Source organism: Lentinus tigrinus (assembly GCF_003813185.1).
Source record: "Lentinus tigrinus ALCF2SS1-7 unplaced genomic scaffold L226scaffold_10, whole genome shotgun sequence".
NCBI lineage: Eukaryota > Fungi > Basidiomycota > Agaricomycetes > Polyporales > Polyporaceae > Lentinus > Lentinus tigrinus.
Window position 1 is genome coordinate 346,453 of NW_027137919.1, and position 19,266 is coordinate 365,718.

The window sequence follows — 19,266 nt, forward strand, 5'->3', positions numbered from 1 at the left end:
CTGAGACTCTGCTCACTGAAACTTGATGTCTGGAACGGCCGTTGACGTGCCTTTCGAGATAGCCATCAGGTCCTGCTTTATTGGCCCATTTGGGGAGCCTTGGGTTTGTGCGCGAGTGAGTGGAAGTGGTCCACCCCAAACAACAGTCCCACACGAAGCAATACGAGAAATAGAATTCCAAGATACTCCACCGTTACACGTACTTCCGTCAAAGAGCGACAAGAGCGGATATCTTTCGGGTCCACAAAGCGGGCGCTTTCTGATCCGCAAACTCATATACGTGTTCTTTCTCTCCCTGGACAATATCCGAGTCAGCATTGCAGCCTCCAAAGACCAGATGCCGACATACCGTCTGTATCATCAACCTCCGTTGCTGGGTTCTCGACGCCACGACGCCACCCTGCTTCTTTCCAAGTGTACGGAGGTCCATTATCTGCTTGACGTCGGAGTGCTTTGGAGGTTTCTCTTTGCCCTTTTCATCCAATAGGACACACAATATGCGTGGGCTCGAAGTGAGAAGGAGCGCACACAAACGCGGCTGTTTGAGCAGGCCCTTACGGACGAGAGCCGTAACCGCAGCGATAGACTCGATGGTCTCCCCAGGTGACAGCACGTTAGACCTAGATAGCGGATGAGCCGTCACATCGTGCGACAATGTCCTAGTAGTTACGCACCAGTCCTTCGCCGCTAGTACCGGATCAACGAGACCACCGTCACTTGCATTGTCCGGAGGCGCGGCCCTACGCTGATATGGCTCAGGCTCGTCCAGCGCCACCGTCTCGACAACCTCGCAAGGTACTACGGGTGGAACATCCACAGGCGCAGGCGCAGCGGGAGAATTCGAGTTCCCTGAGTCCAGTGGATCCAGCGAATCCAGTGGCCCACCAAAAGGTGGCGATCGCAAGTTGACGAGACTGAACTCGTTAACGACGTTGCCCCACAGCTCTTCGTCGTCGTCGTCCGCTATGGCGGCGCTGGGCTGGACGATGCCCGTTTCTGGCGACACTGGGGGATCTTTCCAGAGGGTGTCCCACTGTATCGGCGTGTCTGCAGGGTCGTCCGTTAGGGCAGCGAAGAAAGTGTGCTCGCGGAGTTGCGACGGCGACGATTTCGGCTCGACGCCAAGACGGTCGGACGGATCTAGGACCTGGCACGCGATGTGAGGATTGTGATTGTTCCAATACTGTTCAGAGGACGCACCACAAGCCGCTGTACAAGGTCCTTCGCACTGTCGTAGAAGCCTTCGGGGAAGCTGTAGTCAAGAGCCTCGATCTTGCGGAAGCTCTGGTAGTCGTTGATGGCCGCGAAAGGTGGACTGCCAGCGATCATGAAGAAGACCGTGCAGCCGATTGCCCAGATGTCAGAGCTGATGCGCATTGTCAGATACGCTGTATATACACGCATATATACACGTGCCTATTACTTGTAGTCTTGGAGGACCGATTGAGGAGTTCGGGAGAGACGTATGCAGCACTTCCTACGAATGTACTTGCGCGAGGTGCTACAGGACTCTCCATGATTATACTCCGGTGTCAGGAAGAAGGGTACATACATAGGTCGCCATCCGGGGAGAGGTATGCTGAGCCGAAATCCGTGAGTTTGATCCTCATGTCAGAGTCTAGAAGTACATTCTCGGGCTTCATGTCGCGATGCACGATTCCCTTGCTGTGGATCCATAGTATGGTGTCGACGATTTGGGCCGCATACCACCGTGCACACTGGAGCGACAAGGAGCCATACTTCTTGACTAGGTCAGCAAGGTCACCGTGTGGCGCAAGGTCAAGCACGAAGTCTTCCGCGTGGACAAAATCAGTAATTGATAAGTGAAGTTCAAAGGGTATACTCACATAATGATGTCTCGTCCTGGAATGCGGCATACATCTTCACGATTCCCGGATGTGTACCAGAGAGCTTTGCGAGCGCGTCCTTCTCCACGGTGGCGTACTTGACCTTCTTCTGCTTGATCAACTGCGCCTTGCTGAGTATCTTCACGGCATACCGCTTGTCCGTCCCCGTATGAACGGCTTCCATGACCTACCGCCAAGTCCATGTCCAGCCCATCCCTCGCATGCATGGTCAAGAATGAAGAGCGTACCGTCGACCACGACCCGCACCCCAACTCCTTCAGGAATGTAAAGTCTTGTGGCGACGACATCTTTGGCGGTTGGGAGGACGACGCGAGCGAGACAGGTACATCGGTGGCGGCCGCGGTTGGAGCGGTGGCTTGCAATGGGGAGACCTGTCGATCATGCTCACTTTCCGGACCGTCATCGCGAAAGTCCACCAGAGCCCATGCGGGCGGTTTGCTTCCGCTTGGTGTATGTGCCGGCGTAGACGGCATGCGAGACGCAGGACTGCTTGTTGTCGCTGCCATAAACGACTTCACGGATGTCGACGACAACTGCGATGGATATCAGTGCTGCCGCTCAGCGCGCTGCCAGAGAACGATGTCACTTGTCACATCTTTGTCCAAGGGAATTGGCGGACGGATGGTTGATAGACAGATAGATGCACGCGAAGTAAAAAGCTATAGCTGCAAATGCGGGAGACGGTGCGTGGACGTCGCCAACAACGCTGAGACCGGTGGCTACGGCCTGAAGACGGCGCGCATTGTGCGACGGGCGCTCTGCGTCTTGAACTCTCGCCGCCACCACGTCCTCGCTTGTGTTCTGAGCTCCTTGCTGTTCAGCCCGATTGCCAGCCATGGCGCGCTTTAGAGCCTATGTTACTGATAGCGAGGAGGAAGACGATGAAGATGTTTCCATGGAGGTACCACCCGCGAAAACCGCCGAGCCACAAGCAGAAGATTCTTCAATGGACGAGGATGAACTACGCGTCGCACCGCGTCGACGCGCCCATGCAACCAGTGATGAGGAAGATTCGGAATTGGAAGAAGACACTGATGATGATGAGGAAGAGGACGAGGAAGAGGAGGGTGAGGAAGAAGAGGAGGGTGAGGATGAAGATGAGGACGAGGGTGGTCAGCGAGGGCGAAGGGTCGCGCAGCCCGCACAAGCGCAACGCGGCGACCCCACCATCATTCCATGGGCTCGAGAGATTGGCGTAGACCCCCAGAAGATGCACGTTATGCAGACGTCTCTGTTTCGGATGCCGGAAGAAGAGAGAGCACTCAAGGCCCTCAATGAGCCACCGTCACGTCGAAGGCTTCTAATCACGTCGTCGTCCTTGAGTAGGAAGCATAGCAGGGATTCAGAAGGCGATGGGCTACGTGCAGACTCGCGTCAGGTACGTGTTCATTGCTGGGTATATGCGCGGAGGTGCTTAGGTGGCGGATGCATAGCGCGCGTCCTTCGCGCACGACATCGACCCCGAACCATATCGACCTTCTCGCAAGTACGCCCGCGTAGAAAGTTCGGCCTCTGCCTTCGTTGGTCGTGAAAACGCATATGTCGATGCTGGCCTGGCCTTGGGACGATCCTTCCGCGTAGGCTGGGGGCCGGGAGGACGACTCGTTCACCTTGGAGAGCTCTGTGGACCTCATAGTTCGCCGTGAGTAATCGTCCTTGACGCGCCGTGTTACATCTTGGTATAACTCATCACAGGAAATCTTCCGCAAACGCGTCGACGGTCAAGCTAACAACTGTCCCATTAATTGCTGGTGCCGCCGCAGACGCGTCAGCGCAGAGCTCTCGACTCCTCAACCACCACCTCAGCAACACTGTGATCGAAGAAGACGCCGACGGTATCCCGTTCGCGAACCCCTCCCGACACCTCAACTTCGCGTCCTTCGTTTCCCAATTCCCGTCCACAGACCAGTCCTTTGAGCCCACCTTGTTCCGCCTCGGGCATGCGCTGTTCGATACAATCGACTTCCACTTGGACAGTATCCCCGACGTCAACGTCCGGCAACGCGTCGCGGACATCCGACGCAAGGCCGAGCTCTCAAAATGGCTGAAAGTCGCGGTCTCCTCAGCTATGGAAGCCGACCTGCGCGCACAATTGGACGCCAAGTGGCACTCCACTGTGTTCACACTGTTGAGCGGCTACCAAGTAGAGCGCGCCTGCGATGCCGCCTGCGATAGCCGTAATGTCAAGCTTGCATCGCTCATCGCCCAGGTGCCAGGTGACGCGGAGTTTCGCGCCGACCTTCAAGATCAACTTACGATCTGGCGCGAGCAGCGTATCGACGCACATATCGGGGAAAACACGCGTAAGATCTACGCCCTCTTGGCTGGGGTGGTGGACACGCTACAGGGCTCTGGTGGGAGCGGTGTAGAGCACTGTCCTGATGTGGACCTCGCCAAGGGGCTGGACTGGAAACGTGCCTTCGGATTGCAGCTATGGTTTGGGATGCCCATGGACGCATCCATTGCGGAGGTCTTCCGCGCATATGATGGTTTGTGGCAAGAGGGTCTGTCCAGCGTACCATCACCGGTGCCCTGGTATGCCGAGCGTCCTTCTCCAGAGCAAACAGCGTCGCAGTGGAACAAGCCGCCGAACGCCCAACCGCCAGACGCGCTCTACTCACTCATCAAGCTCTTCGCGGACCCAGCCTGCAACCTCTCAATGATTCTTTCTTCCTTCTCGTTCAGCCCTTCTCCCGCGGACTACCGCCTGCCTTGGCACCTCTACATCATCCTGTCGCGCTGTCTCCGCATACGCGACCTGGCCGACCGGGACACTTCCATCCGCCGGAACGACGAGGACAGCGATGAGGATGATGTGGAAGGACACAGTCCGAGTGCGGACCTGCTGGCCAACAGCTACGCCTCTCAGCTGGAGCAGATGGGTATGATTCAGGAGGCAGTGTTTGTCTTGCTGCATCTTGAAGGATCCGCAGGGTATGTCTTCTTCTGCCATTTGCCGACATATATGCTTATCAACCGGTGTACCGCAGGCGAGCCAAGGCAGTCAAAGAGCTCCTCACTCGGTGCGCTGCCAAGCTCGACGATTGGGTCACTCGCGGACTCGTTGGCAGTCTCAAGCTTCCAATGGCATGGATTAATGAGGCGAAGGTGCGTCCATTGGGTTTCCCTCGACCAGCATACGCTCACTCCGCTGCATGTAGGCTGTCTATGCCCTAGATAGTGGGAAGTTCTACGATGCGTACGATTTGTACGTCTCCGCAAGTCTCTACGACCCTGCGCACGATATCGCGGTCCTTGAGCTCGCGCCCGACGCGATCATCCGCCAGGACCTGCTGCTACTTAGGGAGCTCTTCGAAGTATTCGAGGGCCGGTCAGTGAACAGCTGGAACGAGCGCGGGAGGGTCAGTCTCCCTGCTTTTCATCGTGTGGAGCTGTCAACTGATTCCTTGCCTGCCGCAGGTCTTCTTGGACTACGCACACGCCCTCACCCGACTGCCACAACTGCGCGAGCTCCTGGTACAGGGCGACGACACGCTGCCCGCGGACGAAGCTGCTGAGCTCGATCAGTTCAGCCGCAGCGTGCCGAAGCTCATCAGCATCCTGCCTGAGGTCCTCCCCGACCGCGCGAACGTCCGGCACAATGCTGCCGTCGCGGAGATGACGAACAAGCTCGTGTACCACCTCGACCGGGCTCGCCCCCTTGCCATCGTACGTGTCCTCGCCTTTCCGGCCCCCCTCTCCATGGCCGTTGTCTGCTTGATCCGAAGCTGACAATATGGCTATGTTACAGGCGCAAGCACAGATCCGGACGCCCTTCTTTGGGGATGCGACGCGCATGCGCAACATCCACTCGACGATGTACGAGAAGTTCCTCCGGACAGTCGAGGTTGCGTGATCATGCACGTATCTACTGTCGAATTTATTGTTTTCAATACTACTCGTCTACTTGCACATAGGAGCGCAGCATGACAGCGGGGTGCTCTAGTGATGCTCTTCATGACCAGGATCTCCGATCCGACTCAGGATCATAGTTCTCCGAGGCAGGGAGATGCTATCGGAGCCTTCACTGCCACGCACTGGAGGACGCAGCAGCTCTCCCTCTATCAGCTTGGGCTCGACCTTGCCAAATGTGCTCTCGCTTCAACCTGAACCTCTGGTTAGCGCCCCGGTCAAACAACGCGCCAAATATGTACAAATAGAGTTATGGCTTGACAGGTCAAATATCCAAGAGTCTGCTGCGCGTTATGCATTGCTCTACACCACGACATAAAGTTGATTCAAATCTTCAAACGGAAGGAACAGACAGGGCAGACATCGTTACACATCGCTTTAAAGACCTGTCAACCCTTCAGTCGTCGAACCTTCAACCATAGCTCCGACTTCGTGCTCTCTAAGCTTGAGCTCGGATAGGTGATTCCTGAGAGATTCCAAAAGACGGGCTTCTCAGAGAGCTCAAAAGAGAAATCAGCCAGCAGCTCTGAAATTACGACTTCTGCAGGGACAGTAAGTTGTGGCTGAATCAAATATGCACAACGAACAAGCGAGACGTACTCATCTCGAGCTGCGAGAATGCAAAGCCGCTTGATAATAACCAGGATTAGCTATGAAGCCAATGGATAATGTGGGATGTATGCGCACATGCAAGAGCGAACACCGCCGAGAAAAGTCATTCTACGAGACGTGCATATCCAATGAACAACGGCGGCCAGGTCAAGAAACGCCATATATCACTCACAAGTGAGAATAAACACCAGGGACCGCAGCTTGCTCAACAGATTCGGGCAGCGGCTTCAACCACCGTTCGGGCTTCCATTCCTGCGCGTCCTCACCCCAGAGCGCCTTGTCCCGATTACTCGCCATGATGCCGATGACGATGTTGGTTCCTTGGGGGATCACGAGCTCTGTGACTGTGGAACCGTTGGCAGTTCGGACGGGTCGAGAGAGAGGTAGTACCGCGTCCTTCACGGCGCTGATTGTGATAGTGTATACAGTATGAGCATGTCTGTCGGATGTGTGATATGAAAGAGGATAGCACGTGCTTACCCTCGAAACGTCTGTGGCGCCGGTGCGTACCTGTGTGCGGTGTCAGCCAAGGCCGTTACATGAACAGAGCGTCAACCCACAATCTCAGAGTCTCCCGGCAGACCGCGTCGAGATATGGCAGCGCGTGCAGCTTGTCATAGTCTAGATCTCCGCAAGCCCGCGCCTCTACGACTTCGCGGCGCAACTTCTCTTGCACGTCTGGATGCTGCGCTAGCAAGTGCAGAATGCGAGACATTGCATTGGCCGTTGTGTCCATAGCCGCAAAGAGTATCGATCTAACACAGGGTCATTCTCAGTACGCCGGCGAAGATAGCGCTGCTAAGTCGACGTACGACATCTGTCCGAGAAGCTGGTCGTCCGTCAGCCTGTCTTGTGCGTCTGCTTCCCGGTTTGCCCTTACTGCGGGGCGAGACGATCAGCTTTGAGTACACCACACGATCGATTATGAGACGGATCTCACGTAGTATACTCATGATGTCGGTTGCGTCTGTCTTTTCTGTCTCCAGCACGCGCTTCTTCTCCCGGAAGATCTCCGACGAGCGTAGGTGCAGCGTATCGGAGATATGTATCATGTTCTTCAAGCTACGGAACGGGAGCCGTTCCACGATCCACCGCCGAATCGAGGCTGTTCCGAGAGAACCTACGAACGGCGTCGCCTGGCGCAGCAGCATCATTTCCGAAGATGTTGCCTCTGGTCTGGAGGATGGTCGAGAATGTCAGCAGCGTCGCGGGAGAGCATGACACAACGGAGCACCCACGCGAAGTTCTTGACCGCATCCGCGTACGCGTCAGCGACATCCTCGGTGAGAGGGTCAAACGAGTGGCCTATCCCGGTCTGCCCGATAAGCTCAAGCGCTGCACGGCCCATCCACCCGAGAACGTCGATATCCTGCGAGTCGCCCGGCACACGTGAGGATATAGCGTCTACGAGCTGCTCGCTTTGTCAGAACGCCGACGCAGATCGGAGGTGACACGGGTGTATAGAGACCTAACCTTGTGCGTGACTTGGTAGAAGATAGGGACCAGTTCTTTCAGGTGCCGCGCGGAGAAGACAGGGGTCAGCATCTTGCGCTGTCGGCGATGTATGTCGCCTTGATACCCGGAGGGTTAGTAGGACCGGGTGTCGCAAGGAGGTGGTAGCATCGTACCTGTGACGGAGAGAATTCCTGGTCCGAGCATTATGCAGTTACTCCTGTGAATTCGGTGAGCGGCTTGTTCCGGCTTGTTCGGGTAGGAACGTACTGGAGATACCAGGGAAGCTCGTCATATGTCTGGTCATCCCGGAGGATGTACTGCAGAGCCAGTGGGTCGTAGATGTACAACCAAGGTTTCTAGAGTAGACTGCGGGTTAGCTTCCTCTAGATGGTTCTTGAGTAGTGCGTCTCATACCCCGAAGAGACCGTGAATCTTGACGACAGGGCCGTACTCTTCGGCAATACTGTGGTGGAAATCCCATCCATGCCTGTCGAGTAGTTGCCCAAGGTTACCTGGTCATGCATTCAGTTGAAGCAAAGTAGCAGAACTCGTGCCACACACCTGTGAAGCTAGAGGCCGATGGTGGTCCTCTCAGCTTGTCTAAGGGAGATTTGGCAAAGATGCCGTAAACGAGCTTCCAGACCAGCCCGGCAGCGGCCAGAAGCGCCAGACAGGAGAGCATAAGGAGCGTGTCACGAACCGGGGGAGAAAGACCCTACACCAACGTCTGTCCACGCAATATAAAGCGGGCCGATAGGCGACACCCAGAGCTACCGGGGCCTCAGTAGCCAACGACGGGTGCCCCCACAATCCCGCCCATACTGCACGCGAACCTGCCTTGATCCGTATAACGCAACGGCGTATCAAAGTGCCCAGTAAGAAGCTGACGTTCGCATGCAAAGAAGCCTACGAAGCGGCGTGTAACCCCGTCGTGATGGGGAATATGGTAGTTCTACGCCAGGTTCTGCTCAACTGAGTTCAAATGCGCACGATATGGTAACACGGCACCTACAGATGACATGAACATGGAAAAGAAGCGGCCGGCGACGTCGCGGTTTAAAACCAAGGTCCACTTGTTCCGAGCAGTCGTGGGTCGGGGCAGGTCGGATGATCAAACGGGCGCATCTACCTCCGGGAAAACTGGATGAGGGTATCGGCGGAAGTAGTAACCCACCTGTGGAAAGTCTGACTGAAGAGTGAAAATTGAATGCTACTCTGATTGCAATTCCAGGATTAACCTCGCGTTAGCTGGAGCATAAGCATTTCTGGTCGCTGACGTCGTAGTCGGTGACCAAGTCAAGCAAGCGCCCTAGACCCTCGTGCCGAGTGCCGTAATGCTGCTCTCCTCCTTCTCCTCCTCGTCGGCGACCATGTCCACCTCCAAAGCTCTTGTGCATGGCGCCCCCGATGCCTCGCAGCACGACCACGAACTGTTCCACCGCCTGCGTACGCTCGACGATATGATCCACGCATCAGAAGAAACCGAGGAGAGACTCCGTCGCATCTCAGAGCGCCGCCGCATCCCACCCGTCCCCGACCTCCGCTTCGAGTACAGCTACACGCGCAGCGTATCGCAGTACGTGCACGTCGAGCGCGCTCCCGCACCCTCAAGTGCAAAGGGAAAAGAGAAGGCCGTCGATGTGGAAGAAGAACATGACACTGGTGCCGTCGCAGTTGGGGCGGGAGAGGTCGTGCGTGTCGACTGGGGACGGGTGATATGGATTACAACGAGGGACCAGGTCATCAGCCCGCTGGTGCAGGGCGCGTTGTGGTGCGTAACAGGCTTTTCTGTATGTCGCGCTGCCGACAAACTTGCGTTGCAGGGGAGTCGCGAGCCATTTCCTGCGGCCGCTCGGTGCCCTGGTGGGTGCGCACATCCGCAGCTGGTGGGCGAGAGGGTCTCCCAAGGGCGACGCACCAGAGGGCAACGGCGCACAGTGGCTGAGGAACTGGATGGGGAGCATCTTGACACCGACGCCTGCGACGAGCACTTTCCACCGGTGACTCTTGTCATTTTAGGGCTTGCTAATATACAATCAATCCGGACAGTTGGAACACGACTAATACAACATCCAACGATCCATGCCTGCGATGTGACATGCTACCCGGCTGACTGTGTCTGGTCTGCAGGTACAAGCTCTACCCAATCGTTGACCCACATGTACCGCGACCACAATACATACAGCCAGCGGAACCACACCAGCTGCGACCAATGCTGTCTCATAGCACGGTGCGCGCGCAGGAATCCCTTCCAGTCTGAAATGACTGTAGTGCTTGCTTTCGCCCGCGGGGCATCTTGCGAGAGTTTCGAGAGGAAGATGGTCGCCCTGCTCAAGAGAGGTGATAGCAGTCCCACGTACTTCTCGCGCAGCGGAACAGTGACTAGGGTAAAGAGGCGCGGTCTGGGCTTTCCGTTCGTGTCGTGCAGCGAGCCTATGAGGCGAGAAGCCCCTTTAGGGAGGGAGATATGGTTTGGGTGGGATGATATTCCGTGATGGTCAAACGTCAGTATCTGCAATCATGCGATCAGCATGACGATGCAGTGGCCGTATGGTGCAAGCAGAAGACACGCACGGTTGTGATTTGGTGCTCGAAGACGTACGGCCTGAGGACGTCTGCGATGACCTCAGGATCCCATTCGGCCGTGAAGTTGTCTTGCAATTCGCTGGGAGATTGAGGGTAGGAATAAGACTGATAGACCACCTCAACGTGCAGACTCACGGTTTGTCGATGACCCATCTTTTGCCTTCCTCGATCCCAAGGACATCCAAACTCCCTTCCAACTCGCGACGCCGGACTTCCCCGAGGCCATCGGCATTGCCCACACTCAAGCACAGCGAGTACAATGTGGGAGGCGGTTGCAAGGCCTCAGACAGGGCCAGGATGGTAGGTGCGAAGAACATGCATTCGTCGTCCGGGTGTGCTGTTAAGAGCAAGACATTGTGGGGGTGACCGTCCGCAAGAAGCGAGCAATTCTTCTGCGCTGGGCTTGCGAGGAATACGTTTGGGCTTGTGAGGAATACGTTGATAAGCAGTGAGGCAACCAGGAATACAGGCCACTGTCGTACAATGCCGAGCATTACTGGATTCTGGCGCAGGTCATGGCAGGAAGCACGAGAGAGCGCTTCATTCCAGCCAGGTTCGCAGCTCGGGCGCCTTACTAGCAACTTAGACCTGGACTTACAGTCACCTACTTATGCAGTCAGGCTACAGTGAAGCATCGTGCCGTTCCTGTCCACCATCGCGAATTTCATATCCTGCTGGCGACCGATACAACTCTGGGCTCAAGGTCTTTTGGATTAAGATAGCAACCTTCGACTCATACAGTGGTGGTCTTCGGGCCCTTGCGACGGCCAAAAGCATAACGGCTCAACCCCTATGCTGGTATACGAGTCCGGGTAGCTTGTCTACCGGAAGTGCTCACACATCCACCAGCTTTCCAGGTGCATAGCCTGTCGGAGCCCGGATGTCTAACGGGTACGGTGAGTTTCCTGACGCCTGCTAGTGCGGCCTCAGTGCTCCTTCCGATGGGATCTGCCATCATTGCAATTCGCTGATCCACACCTAGTAGGCGTAGCATGCACCATTGCGCGCTGTGCGCCCAACACCGCCGCTCATAAGAGTCAGACACTGACAGAGCAACTTGAGCGGCAGATACCGCCAGGCAGCGGTGAGCGCTCTAGTAAACCCGACGGAGAGTTTTCCTTCGCCGTGCCTCCACCGGAGGCTAGTCGCTGTCAATCCTTGGCTCAAGGGTCGGACTGCCTTGAAGATCTCAGGCTTGCTGGGAGCTGCCTGCTGCGATATGTTGGCGGTGGGCCTCCGCCACGAATTCGTCGCATGGCCTGGGCTGTCCACAAGGTCAGACCAATCGTGTCAATCCCTGCACTGTTTGATGTCGAATCTGATTTAGGGCTTCTAATTCCCCGTTCGGGGCGCCCTGAATGCGCTGGTGAGCCCGCCCGCCCCTCATGGAGGACGCCTTGTATTCAGCCTCGTTTTGCGCTGATGTTTCACCTTGAACGCACCGCCTCCGGGCAGGACCCCAGTGCCTCGGGGCGTCGAGGGGCGTCGGAGGCTCACTACGCCTCCGTCTCGGGCATAGTCCAATGTTCAGTGGAACTGCCCGATTGACAAAGCGTAGCATAATGATGTCGACGCCTTCGCGCGAATCTTCGTGTGGGTGCACCTCGGGCTTCTTTGTGTGAACCACCTTGACTACTCGATCCGCTAGTCAGGTACGCACTCTCTTCACAAATATTAGATCCAACTATCACTTCGCTTACTGGCCTTGACGTGGCTGCGTTACGTATGATGCAGCTCTCCGCAAAATTCATGGTGCAGGCACGGCGTTGGCGGGTTTGATGGCGCTGGCGCTTCCCTTGCCTTTGAGCGAGGGGACTCAGGCCGCAGGCGATGCTTTGCTCCGTAAACCGCTTTGCTCCGTGACCCGCCTTTCTGGGACCAATCCCAACGAGTTTGCGAGTAACTGCAGGCTCTCAGCGTCCGGAAGCGGCCACTAGAGCGTTGCGCTAGCCGCCCTGCTCTGCCCCGTCGCGCTCGGGGTATAAGACCCTCGAGGCGACGGGACCCAACCTCAGCGTTTTGCGCTTCCTCGCTTTCTCGCTTTCTTCCTTCTCGTCGTCTTCCCTTCCCTCTTTTCTTCCTCCCAGCAGCCCTCTTCTCCTCTAACCTATCCACCTTCTATTGCACTATGGTCGCTATCCCCAAGGCACTCCTTGCGGCTGCCGCCGCCCAGTACTCCCCAGGTCACGCCGATTATATGGCCAGCCAGGGTAGCAACGCCATGAGCAGCGCCAACATGAGTGTCATCAACGGATTTGACTGGTCTTTCGGCGGTTACCCTGTGGAAGCTGCAGGCCTTGCCGGCTGCCCCGTCGACAAGTTCGTGCCGCAATTCCCCGCGGGTCAAACTCAGCTCGTCGCGCCCACCCAGCCCACAAAGTTCATTGGTCTCGCGTTCGGCGTTCAGAACTACACCTGCTCGAGTGCCAACAACTACACGTGCGTATCAACCTCTTCCATCGCCGGTGCGACTGAAGACTGACCGCCCTCTTTCCTGCCTACAGGAGCACCGGAGCGGTCGCGGAGCTCATTGATGTCTCCTGCCACGCCTTCAACCCCAACTTCTCGACGATACAGAACGACTTGTACAACTTCTGGAACTCGGTTGTGCCTGGGGTCATCCCCATCCAGGCGATCATCGACCTTCTCCACCTACTCAACCCGCCGAACATCCTCGCCCAGCACTACTTCATCACCAACCCCGTCACTGGCCAGGGTGTGAGCCCAGTTTGGGACTTCACGTCCTCGGGCTTGCTCAAGGGCAACAAGGACGCGTTCATCGTCGCAAAGGGCAAGGGCAGCATTCCGGCACCGACGAACCCGAAGACGGACGTTGCCTGGCTGGATGTCGTCAACGTTCAGGGCAAGGTCGCGGACGAGGTCTTCCGTTTCGACACTGTTGGCGGCCAGCCTCCTGCTTCGGTATGTCGGCTGCTCTCGTTAGTCATGTTTGAATTCATGCTCATATTGTTACTACTCAGTGCAAGTACGGCCAGGATAAGGACCTCTCGGTCAAGTATGTCTCGAAGTACAGTGCGTATTATCACCGTTCTCAATAATTTGTGGGGCTCTTCCTGACCACTCCGTTCTGCAGTCTTCTACGGTGGCTCCCTGTGAGGGAGGCGCTGATGGTGTTAAGCTGCTTGCTGGGATCTATCTCTGTTTCTTCTCTTCATACTTTGTGCGGATGACGACACGCTGTAGCCTTTTGTTTCCTTTCTCTAAGTTTCGTGGACATATGGACTTTGGCAAATTTGTATCTTCATCGCTAGTAATTTACACACTCCCTGATTCCGGACCAAAATTGTGCAGCGTGACGGAACCGGGTGTTCGTATGAAGGCAGGAACTGCGGCCGTCCTCCGTCGTCGATTGAAGGCGTGTCGGACGACCGACGCGGCCGGAAGTACCTGTGAGACGGTTGAAGCGCCGGCGGAACGCGTTAGGTGACTGTGACGTAACGCGTTTTCTGTCACCGCACGAGTCGCGTCGCGTCCACGCGTTCTTTGCTGTCGACCATCAACCACCTCGGCATCCTCATCTGGAGTTCAACAGCATCGAGCTACTTCTCTTCATTTGTGAACATGGCGGATCAGCGCACACCGCGTGTCAACAAGGCACTTATGGCAAAGTTCCGGGGACAGACAGTCAGAGTCGTCGCGAAGCTCATCACGGTTCGTATCGGCGCGTTTTGACTCCTCCAGATTCACTGATGCACGTATGATTTTTCTTAGTTGAACGACGGGAGAGCGATTGTAGAAACTTCCGATGGCGGCGAGATCGAAGTGTCCTTGCCGAGGGTAAGGCGCCACTTCGAGCTCAGGTGTTCCCGCATCTCAGAACGCCGCTATCACAGAACGAGGACCTCGACTGCCAGTACCTCGAGATCATTGGGAAGGTTGAGGACGAGCGCACTCTCAAGATGCTCGGACACGTGAAGTTCAGTGACAACACCGGTGAGCCACACTTCCGCACTCTTGCGAGCGAGTTGTCTCAATGTTGCTCGTCGGCGCAGATATGAAAATCTGGGACCAGGTCGTCCAAATCTGGCACGATGCTAAGTTTGCGCACATGTTCTAGCCCCCCTTCTAAGTATCGTAGACTCGCCTGGTACGTCCCCTTTCGTATCTATCTCACCGATCAGGGGTCGGCTCACTTCCAACCGCCACCGTTCAGGATTTGCAAGACATCCCGTTATGTATTTATAGGACCCATCCCATGCTTTCTCTTTGTTTTCTTATCCGTTAGCAAGGCATCACATCACACTTGATGACGCCTCGATCTCTTCGTGCCGATTACGCACAAGATCGGGGCAATGTATGTGCGACACTGGGCGAACAGTTATTGAGCCACCTCGTTTGACCGAATGAGTAAGTTGTTCTTGAGATATCTGGGCTCCGACGCTGGTTGTCTTATGTTTCCTCCAAGTCAATATTCGTCTCCATCTCAAGCAGATGATCTCTGACTTCCCTCTCGTCAGGTGTTGAATATGCAACGGGTTGTATACGTGCCCTAGTGGCTTCTGGCGACTGCATGGCCATCCTCAGCTCATCATTCGAGGAGGTTGTTTCCGCGGCCACGCCCAAGCGGGGGATCTGTCTGAGCCGTATCCTGGCCGCATCCATCGGAACTGGTGCTGTACGGAAGCTATAGACCTACGCGCACATCACCGTCCGAGGAGAGCCAGCGCCGGACATGATGAGCACATAGGTGAGTGTTTCTCGCGGGGCTGCCCGCGAAGTTGATAATAATACATAGTTATTCGTAACCAACCGGTATCCCGGTTCATAGTCTGAGTATACAGTTGATAGTCATGGGAGAGGAGAACAGTGTTCGATGGCGAATAGGATAGATCGTGTCCGGGTGTCAGCGCTTCCGCCCCGCAGCACGGTCTCTCCGACAACGTGGATATTTGGAAGGTGTTCGTAGCCCGGCACGGTGCATAAGGAGTAGGACTTGGTGCGGAGGCGTATGATGATGATGCCGATGGCTTCGGAGAGGTGCGGGTCTTCGAACTCGCCGGAGAGTGCGCTTTCGAGGACCTGCACAAGGCGCTGCAGCCTGTTCGTGGGCCCGTCCGACTGCGTGGGCCGGCCTCGCGACGTTGCCGCAAGGCGTACCCTTCGGTGCAAGGACAGACGGACTCAGAAGGACGTATGTCACGTCAAACCAGGGAGCCGTATGAGTAGTCCACCTCCGACCCGATCCAATCCGATATGACGTTCCCGCAGGTTCGTAGTGGCCAGGTTATCCGAGTCGTTGCAGGCAATATGCGAGACTTCCAGAAAGAGGTCATCTCACCACCTGAACCGCTCGAGGAATGCTGAGTCACGGGTGTATTGGAAGAATTAGGAGAGGGGCCGGCCTCGCTGCGAGCAGAGAGAATGATGTGGTTGGCCCCAGTGGTGTCGACGGGAAGGGTCTCGAAACCCTCTGCCTGAGGTCGATCATGACGGTGATTGGTGCAGGATGTAGGAAGTAATCTCTTGAAGTAAGAATTGTAGACAGCGTAGCCTGGATGTGCACCGTCCGGGACAAGTGCGTAAATGTGACAGGTTGGCTCGTGTGCGGCGAAAGTGGATCTACAGCGATATGCGTCCTCGAGCAATCATGATTGCGATAGGAATAGAAGGTGTACAAACGGTGATACCATTTTGCAGAAGAAAGCGGGTTCATACACACAACCGGTGCGTGGAATCGATCCACATGAACATGAGATGATGATGATGATGATGATGATGAGATGTCCGTACAGGGTTCCCTGCGTGCGTTGTCGTCCCTGCAAATTTGGACCGCAACCCACCAGTGATGAGGCCATATCTCACGGACGGTAGATGAGAGGCATTCACAGCCTACACCGAATTCGATGACAAGGATCTCGCTGCGAGCTACGTGTGAGAAGTGCAACTCAAAGACGGGAGTGGAAGTAGAGCGTGGAAGGCTCCAGTCTAGCGGAGCCCCAGAAACCAATTGTCCAATGATGTGGTAGCCGTCATGGGAGATCGGACCTGGCCAGCGGATATGGAACCCGTATCGCGATTGCAAGCGACAGACTACCCAGTGCGGTATGCAGAACTGGTAAGAAGAAGACCGGGGTGATCTCTGTCTCGGTCTCCAAAAGTCGGCTCTAGTAGGCTCTTCTTCACCTCCGAGCCGTCTATAATCCATATTGCAATCTGCCGGTTTATTAAACCGGGGGGTATGCAATATGCCGGTTTATTCATAGCGTACCTTCGTGTGCTCCTAATCAGGTGGTACTTGGGCTAGTGTATGCTATACATGTCAGCGACTTGCAGCCGCGTTTTGGACTGTCGAGTGTACCAGGAAGAGCGAGAGCGACGTCGGGAATGTGGGCCAGAGCAACGTGCGCACGGCGGCAAAAGCGCCCATCGAGATCTTATCGCTTCGGGCGCATGATGCGATAACCCAGGGTATCTAATCCTATCTAATCTCACAAGTCGGGCGCTCCGACGTACATTTTCCGCATTTGAGGTACCGGCACCCCATGGAGTGCCGGCAGGAATTCTAATAGACTCGGAATTTAGAACTCGATAGAGATGTGGGAGGCACTGCATACACAAGAAAGTACCTAGCAAGATGCATGAGAATTAAGCATCTCGGAAAACATATGTCGGGGGGCCCAAAGGGTTCAGATTAGATGGAGACTAGCGCCCTAGCCGATAAGATGCACGTGGGCGCTTGTGGGGGTTACAGCGTCGGCGCTCATACGGCCGCTCATGTCGCTCTGGCTAACATTCGCGACATCATGCATGCTCTCAGCCCCACGCTGGACAGCTGGAAACCCGCGTATGCGTTTCTGACGTCTACTAGATACAGGGCGGAGTAAAATATTGCGCCCCAGGGCTGCCTACAGGACATCACGAATAAATCGGGCATATTGTACACCCCCCGGTTTAATAAACTGGCTGATTGCAATATGTATTGGGGTCTCTACCACCTCCACCGATGCAGATCTTTCTAAAGATGAAATCTCTGGAAGTGTCCGCTGATAGCGGGAAAAATACAGCACCACGATAGTAGCCACACGGATGGTCAGGTCCTGCAATGTTGAGGCCGACGACTGAAAATCATCAGTAGATCGTCAAAAATCTTAGCTGACTTAGATGACTTAGCTAAATTAAGCGCTGGTCAATATCGCAACAACGGTTGGGTCAATCCAGCTGAAAATAAATGGGGATGCTCGCATGCTTATACACCATAGAATGCCAAAATTGCGAGGAGAACAGATGAAAACTGAGTAAGCTATGAACAGATGAAACATACCCTTTTTGGGGGGCATAGTCAGCTAAGACGGGGCACCTTAGCGCCCATAAGCGCCCATTTTATTTCCTTTTTAGTCAAGGTAAGTTGTGCTAAGTTGTGCTAAGTCATGCTAAGTCAGCTAAGATTTTTGACAATCTACTGATGATGTCAGGACTGACATGGCAAGGGGGGGGCCCGAGAAATTGCTGAGAAATAAGATAATGTAACACCTTCCACGATGTCAGTGTGTACAACAGAGAACGGCAGCATATACTTGTCATCTTATCCGATCTTGGCATCCTGGCGTGTAATCGATAGAGAGCGGTAAGGAGAGGACGGTACCAGCACTGGTAAATGCGTATTCCCAACCGGGCTGACAGCCAAAGTACGAGTTGAAAATTGGACAGATTGGGACAATATCTCCAGAGTCCATGAAATCTGCGGGGGAAGAGGCCAGAAGGGAATCCCACGCCGGACGCTTAGCGTTCTTCCGGTGATAGTTGAGTAAGTCCCTGTCAGGCCACTCGATATCCGCATGGGCAACATCGAAGTCCGGGTGTATAGCGCCCCATGCGAAGATACTGTGATCCTGGGTATGTCTGAGAATCTCGATTTGGAGGTGGGTGAATGAGTGTCTACCCTCCCCATAGATGATTGGCATGGAAATTCCCAATATACCAAGGAGAGAGTACGCGCGATCTTCTATGCGGCTGGTCTGACGTCGTGACACCCAGGACATCCGCCTCGCAATGCTACATCTGGACAGACTAAACATGTATGTCTGGGCCAACACGGTATCGTCGATCTTTGTTATCTCTGCAACGACAGCCACCAAGGAAATCTTCGAACCGATGGCGAACCATCCCTTGGAAAGGAAGATGACCTCACGTGGCGCGATGAGCTCCTGCAAAGTCCAACCCCGAGTATGCCACTTGCTCCGCCTGAACTCAGAGTCGGACACTTGCGGGTCGTCGTCGTCGCCGACGTCGCAGAGGTACGCGTAGCAGATGCCGGCATCTTGGTACCACGCCCACATAGAGTTGATGGCCTCTGAGAGCTCCGTGCTGCTCGTCTTGTCAATGCAGCATGTATCCAGCCAGATCCATTCATACCCTGCTTGCTCCGCGATGAGGCAGAACCGGCACACCTTCTCCGTGACGAGCGAGTGCGGGTCCTCACCCGAGACCACGCACCGGGCGTGGATTGCACGGATATCATGGAAGGACTGCGTGTGGTCGACGTCTTCCCAGACGTGCAAGAGTATGGCGTAGCGTATTTCAGTCTCCTCTAGCTCCATGAAGTCCCGGAGCTCCAGTGTCTTCATGAAGTGCCGGAGTTCCAGCGTCTTCGTGTGCAGCAGCCACATGAGCGGCAACGTTCCTAAAGGGGTGCACGGCATGGGTGTACATCAGACATGGCCAACGAGGTAAGGAACGAATCGAACTACTCGCCAGCAGGACTTGAGTTGCGATATCCGTGACAAGAGTCGGTCTCTCAATGCTCTACTGCATATAACCAGTGAGCTATCGGCCATCCAACAGTTCAAGCATACTCACAAGACGTCCACTCTGA

At 55.4% G+C, this 19,266-nt stretch overlaps 8 protein-coding genes across 8 annotated transcripts; 4 read left to right on the top strand and 4 right to left on the bottom strand.

The window, feature by feature from the left end:
- Positions 1 to 71: 71 nt before the first annotated feature.
- On the bottom strand, positions 72 to 2,566 carry L226DRAFT_534383 (kinase-like protein). Its single transcript, XM_067680659.1, has 9 exons — positions 2,455 to 2,566; positions 2,096 to 2,401; positions 1,848 to 2,034; positions 1,553 to 1,792; positions 1,417 to 1,501; positions 1,201 to 1,366; positions 675 to 1,147; positions 350 to 620; positions 72 to 295 (listed from the first exon to the last, which is right to left on the bottom strand). Exons 2-9 carry the CDS (start codon positions 2,372 to 2,374, stop codon positions 209 to 211), a joined length of 1,788 nt encoding a protein of 595 aa, XP_067536047.1. The 5' UTR covers positions 2,375 to 2,401; positions 2,455 to 2,566; the 3' UTR covers positions 72 to 208.
- Positions 2,567 to 2,814: 248 nt separating this feature from the next.
- Positions 2,815 to 5,724, top strand: L226DRAFT_461818 (uncharacterized protein; the record flags this gene model as incomplete). Its single annotated transcript, XM_067675682.1, has 7 exons — positions 2,815 to 3,246; positions 3,302 to 3,510; positions 3,564 to 4,802; positions 4,859 to 4,976; positions 5,030 to 5,230; positions 5,289 to 5,537; positions 5,620 to 5,724. 7 exons carry the CDS (start codon positions 2,815 to 2,817, stop codon positions 5,722 to 5,724), a joined length of 2,553 nt encoding a protein of 850 aa, XP_067536048.1.
- A 252-nt stretch (positions 5,725 to 5,976) lies between these two features.
- Positions 5,977 to 8,756, bottom strand: L226DRAFT_485659 (cytochrome P450). The gene is made up of 14 exons (XM_067677122.1): positions 8,409 to 8,756; positions 8,262 to 8,359; positions 8,115 to 8,203; positions 8,021 to 8,064; positions 7,866 to 7,963; positions 7,631 to 7,803; positions 7,333 to 7,568; positions 7,205 to 7,271; positions 6,953 to 7,147; positions 6,873 to 6,902; positions 6,565 to 6,798; positions 6,468 to 6,500; positions 6,381 to 6,409; positions 5,977 to 6,321 (listed from the first exon to the last, which is right to left on the bottom strand). Exons 1-14 carry the CDS (start codon positions 8,527 to 8,529, stop codon positions 6,170 to 6,172), a joined length of 1,599 nt encoding a protein of 532 aa, XP_067536049.1. The 5' UTR covers positions 8,530 to 8,756; the 3' UTR covers positions 5,977 to 6,169.
- A 551-nt stretch (positions 8,757 to 9,307) lies between these two features.
- On the top strand, positions 9,308 to 9,824 carry L226DRAFT_430841 (uncharacterized protein; the record flags this gene model as incomplete). Its single annotated transcript, XM_067674694.1, has 2 exons — positions 9,308 to 9,618; positions 9,671 to 9,824. Coding segments are annotated over 2 exons (465 nt in total), but the record flags the coding sequence as incomplete, so codon positions are not given.
- Positions 9,825 to 9,948: 124 nt separating this feature from the next.
- Positions 9,949 to 10,927, bottom strand: L226DRAFT_462257 (LmbE-like protein; the record flags this gene model as incomplete). Its single annotated transcript, XM_067675710.1, has 3 exons — positions 9,949 to 10,359; positions 10,422 to 10,512; positions 10,569 to 10,927. 3 exons carry the CDS (start codon positions 10,925 to 10,927, stop codon positions 9,949 to 9,951), a joined length of 861 nt encoding a protein of 286 aa, XP_067536051.1.
- Positions 10,928 to 12,561: 1,634 nt separating this feature from the next.
- On the top strand, positions 12,562 to 13,550 carry L226DRAFT_570504 (uncharacterized protein; the record flags this gene model as incomplete). Its single annotated transcript, XM_067684441.1, has 4 exons — positions 12,562 to 12,872; positions 12,938 to 13,355; positions 13,415 to 13,466; positions 13,528 to 13,550. The coding sequence occupies 4 exons, from the start codon at positions 12,562 to 12,564 to the stop codon at positions 13,548 to 13,550; spliced, it is 804 nt and encodes a 267-aa protein (XP_067536052.1).
- A 394-nt stretch (positions 13,551 to 13,944) lies between these two features.
- L226DRAFT_534389 (replication factor A protein 3) lies at positions 13,945 to 14,690 on the top strand. Its single transcript, XM_067680660.1, has 5 exons — positions 13,945 to 14,105; positions 14,166 to 14,231; positions 14,288 to 14,387; positions 14,447 to 14,541; positions 14,608 to 14,690. Exons 1-4 carry the CDS (start codon positions 14,016 to 14,018, stop codon positions 14,509 to 14,511), a joined length of 321 nt encoding a protein of 106 aa, XP_067536053.1. The 5' UTR covers positions 13,945 to 14,015; the 3' UTR covers positions 14,512 to 14,541; positions 14,608 to 14,690.
- A 3,286-nt stretch (positions 14,691 to 17,976) lies between these two features.
- On the bottom strand, positions 17,977 to 19,060 carry L226DRAFT_545375 (uncharacterized protein; the record flags this gene model as incomplete). The annotated part of the gene is made up of 2 exons (XM_067682339.1): positions 17,977 to 18,041; positions 18,277 to 19,060. 2 exons carry the CDS (start codon positions 19,058 to 19,060, stop codon positions 17,977 to 17,979), a joined length of 849 nt encoding a protein of 282 aa, XP_067536054.1.
- Between the last annotated feature and the right edge of the window lie 206 nt (positions 19,061 to 19,266).

Coding starts and splice junctions, on each gene's coding strand:
- L226DRAFT_534389 (XM_067680660.1), top strand. CDS start 14,016: ATGGCGGATCAGCGCACACCGCGTGTCAACAAGGCACTTATGGCAAAG. Junction 14,232..14,287: donor TCGAAGTGTCCTTGCCGAGG/GTAAGGCGCCAC, acceptor CCGCTATCACAG/AACGAGGACCTCGACTGCCA. Junction 14,388..14,446: donor GAAGTTCAGTGACAACACCG/GTGAGCCACACT, acceptor TCGTCGGCGCAG/ATATGAAAATCTGGGACCAG.
- L226DRAFT_485659 (XM_067677122.1), bottom strand. CDS start 8,529: ATGCTCTCCTGTCTGGCGCTTCTGGCCGCTGCCGGGCTGGTCTGGAAG. Junction 7,569..7,630: donor GATGCGGTCAAGAACTTCGC/GTGGGTGCTCCG, acceptor ACCATCCTCCAG/ACCAGAGGCAACATCTTCGG. Junction 7,148..7,204: donor CAGCTTCTCGGACAGATGTC/GTACGTCGACTT, acceptor ACCCTGTGTTAG/ATCGATACTCTTTGCGGCTA.
- L226DRAFT_534383 (XM_067680659.1), bottom strand. CDS start 2,374: ATGGCAGCGACAACAAGCAGTCCTGCGTCTCGCATGCCGTCTACGCCG. Junction 1,148..1,200: donor ACCTTGTACAGCGGCTTGTG/GTGCGTCCTCTG, acceptor ATCGCGTGCCAG/GTCCTAGATCCGTCCGACCG. Junction 621..674: donor GTACTAGCGGCGAAGGACTG/GTGCGTAACTAC, acceptor TCCGCTATCTAG/GTCTAACGTGCTGTCACCTG.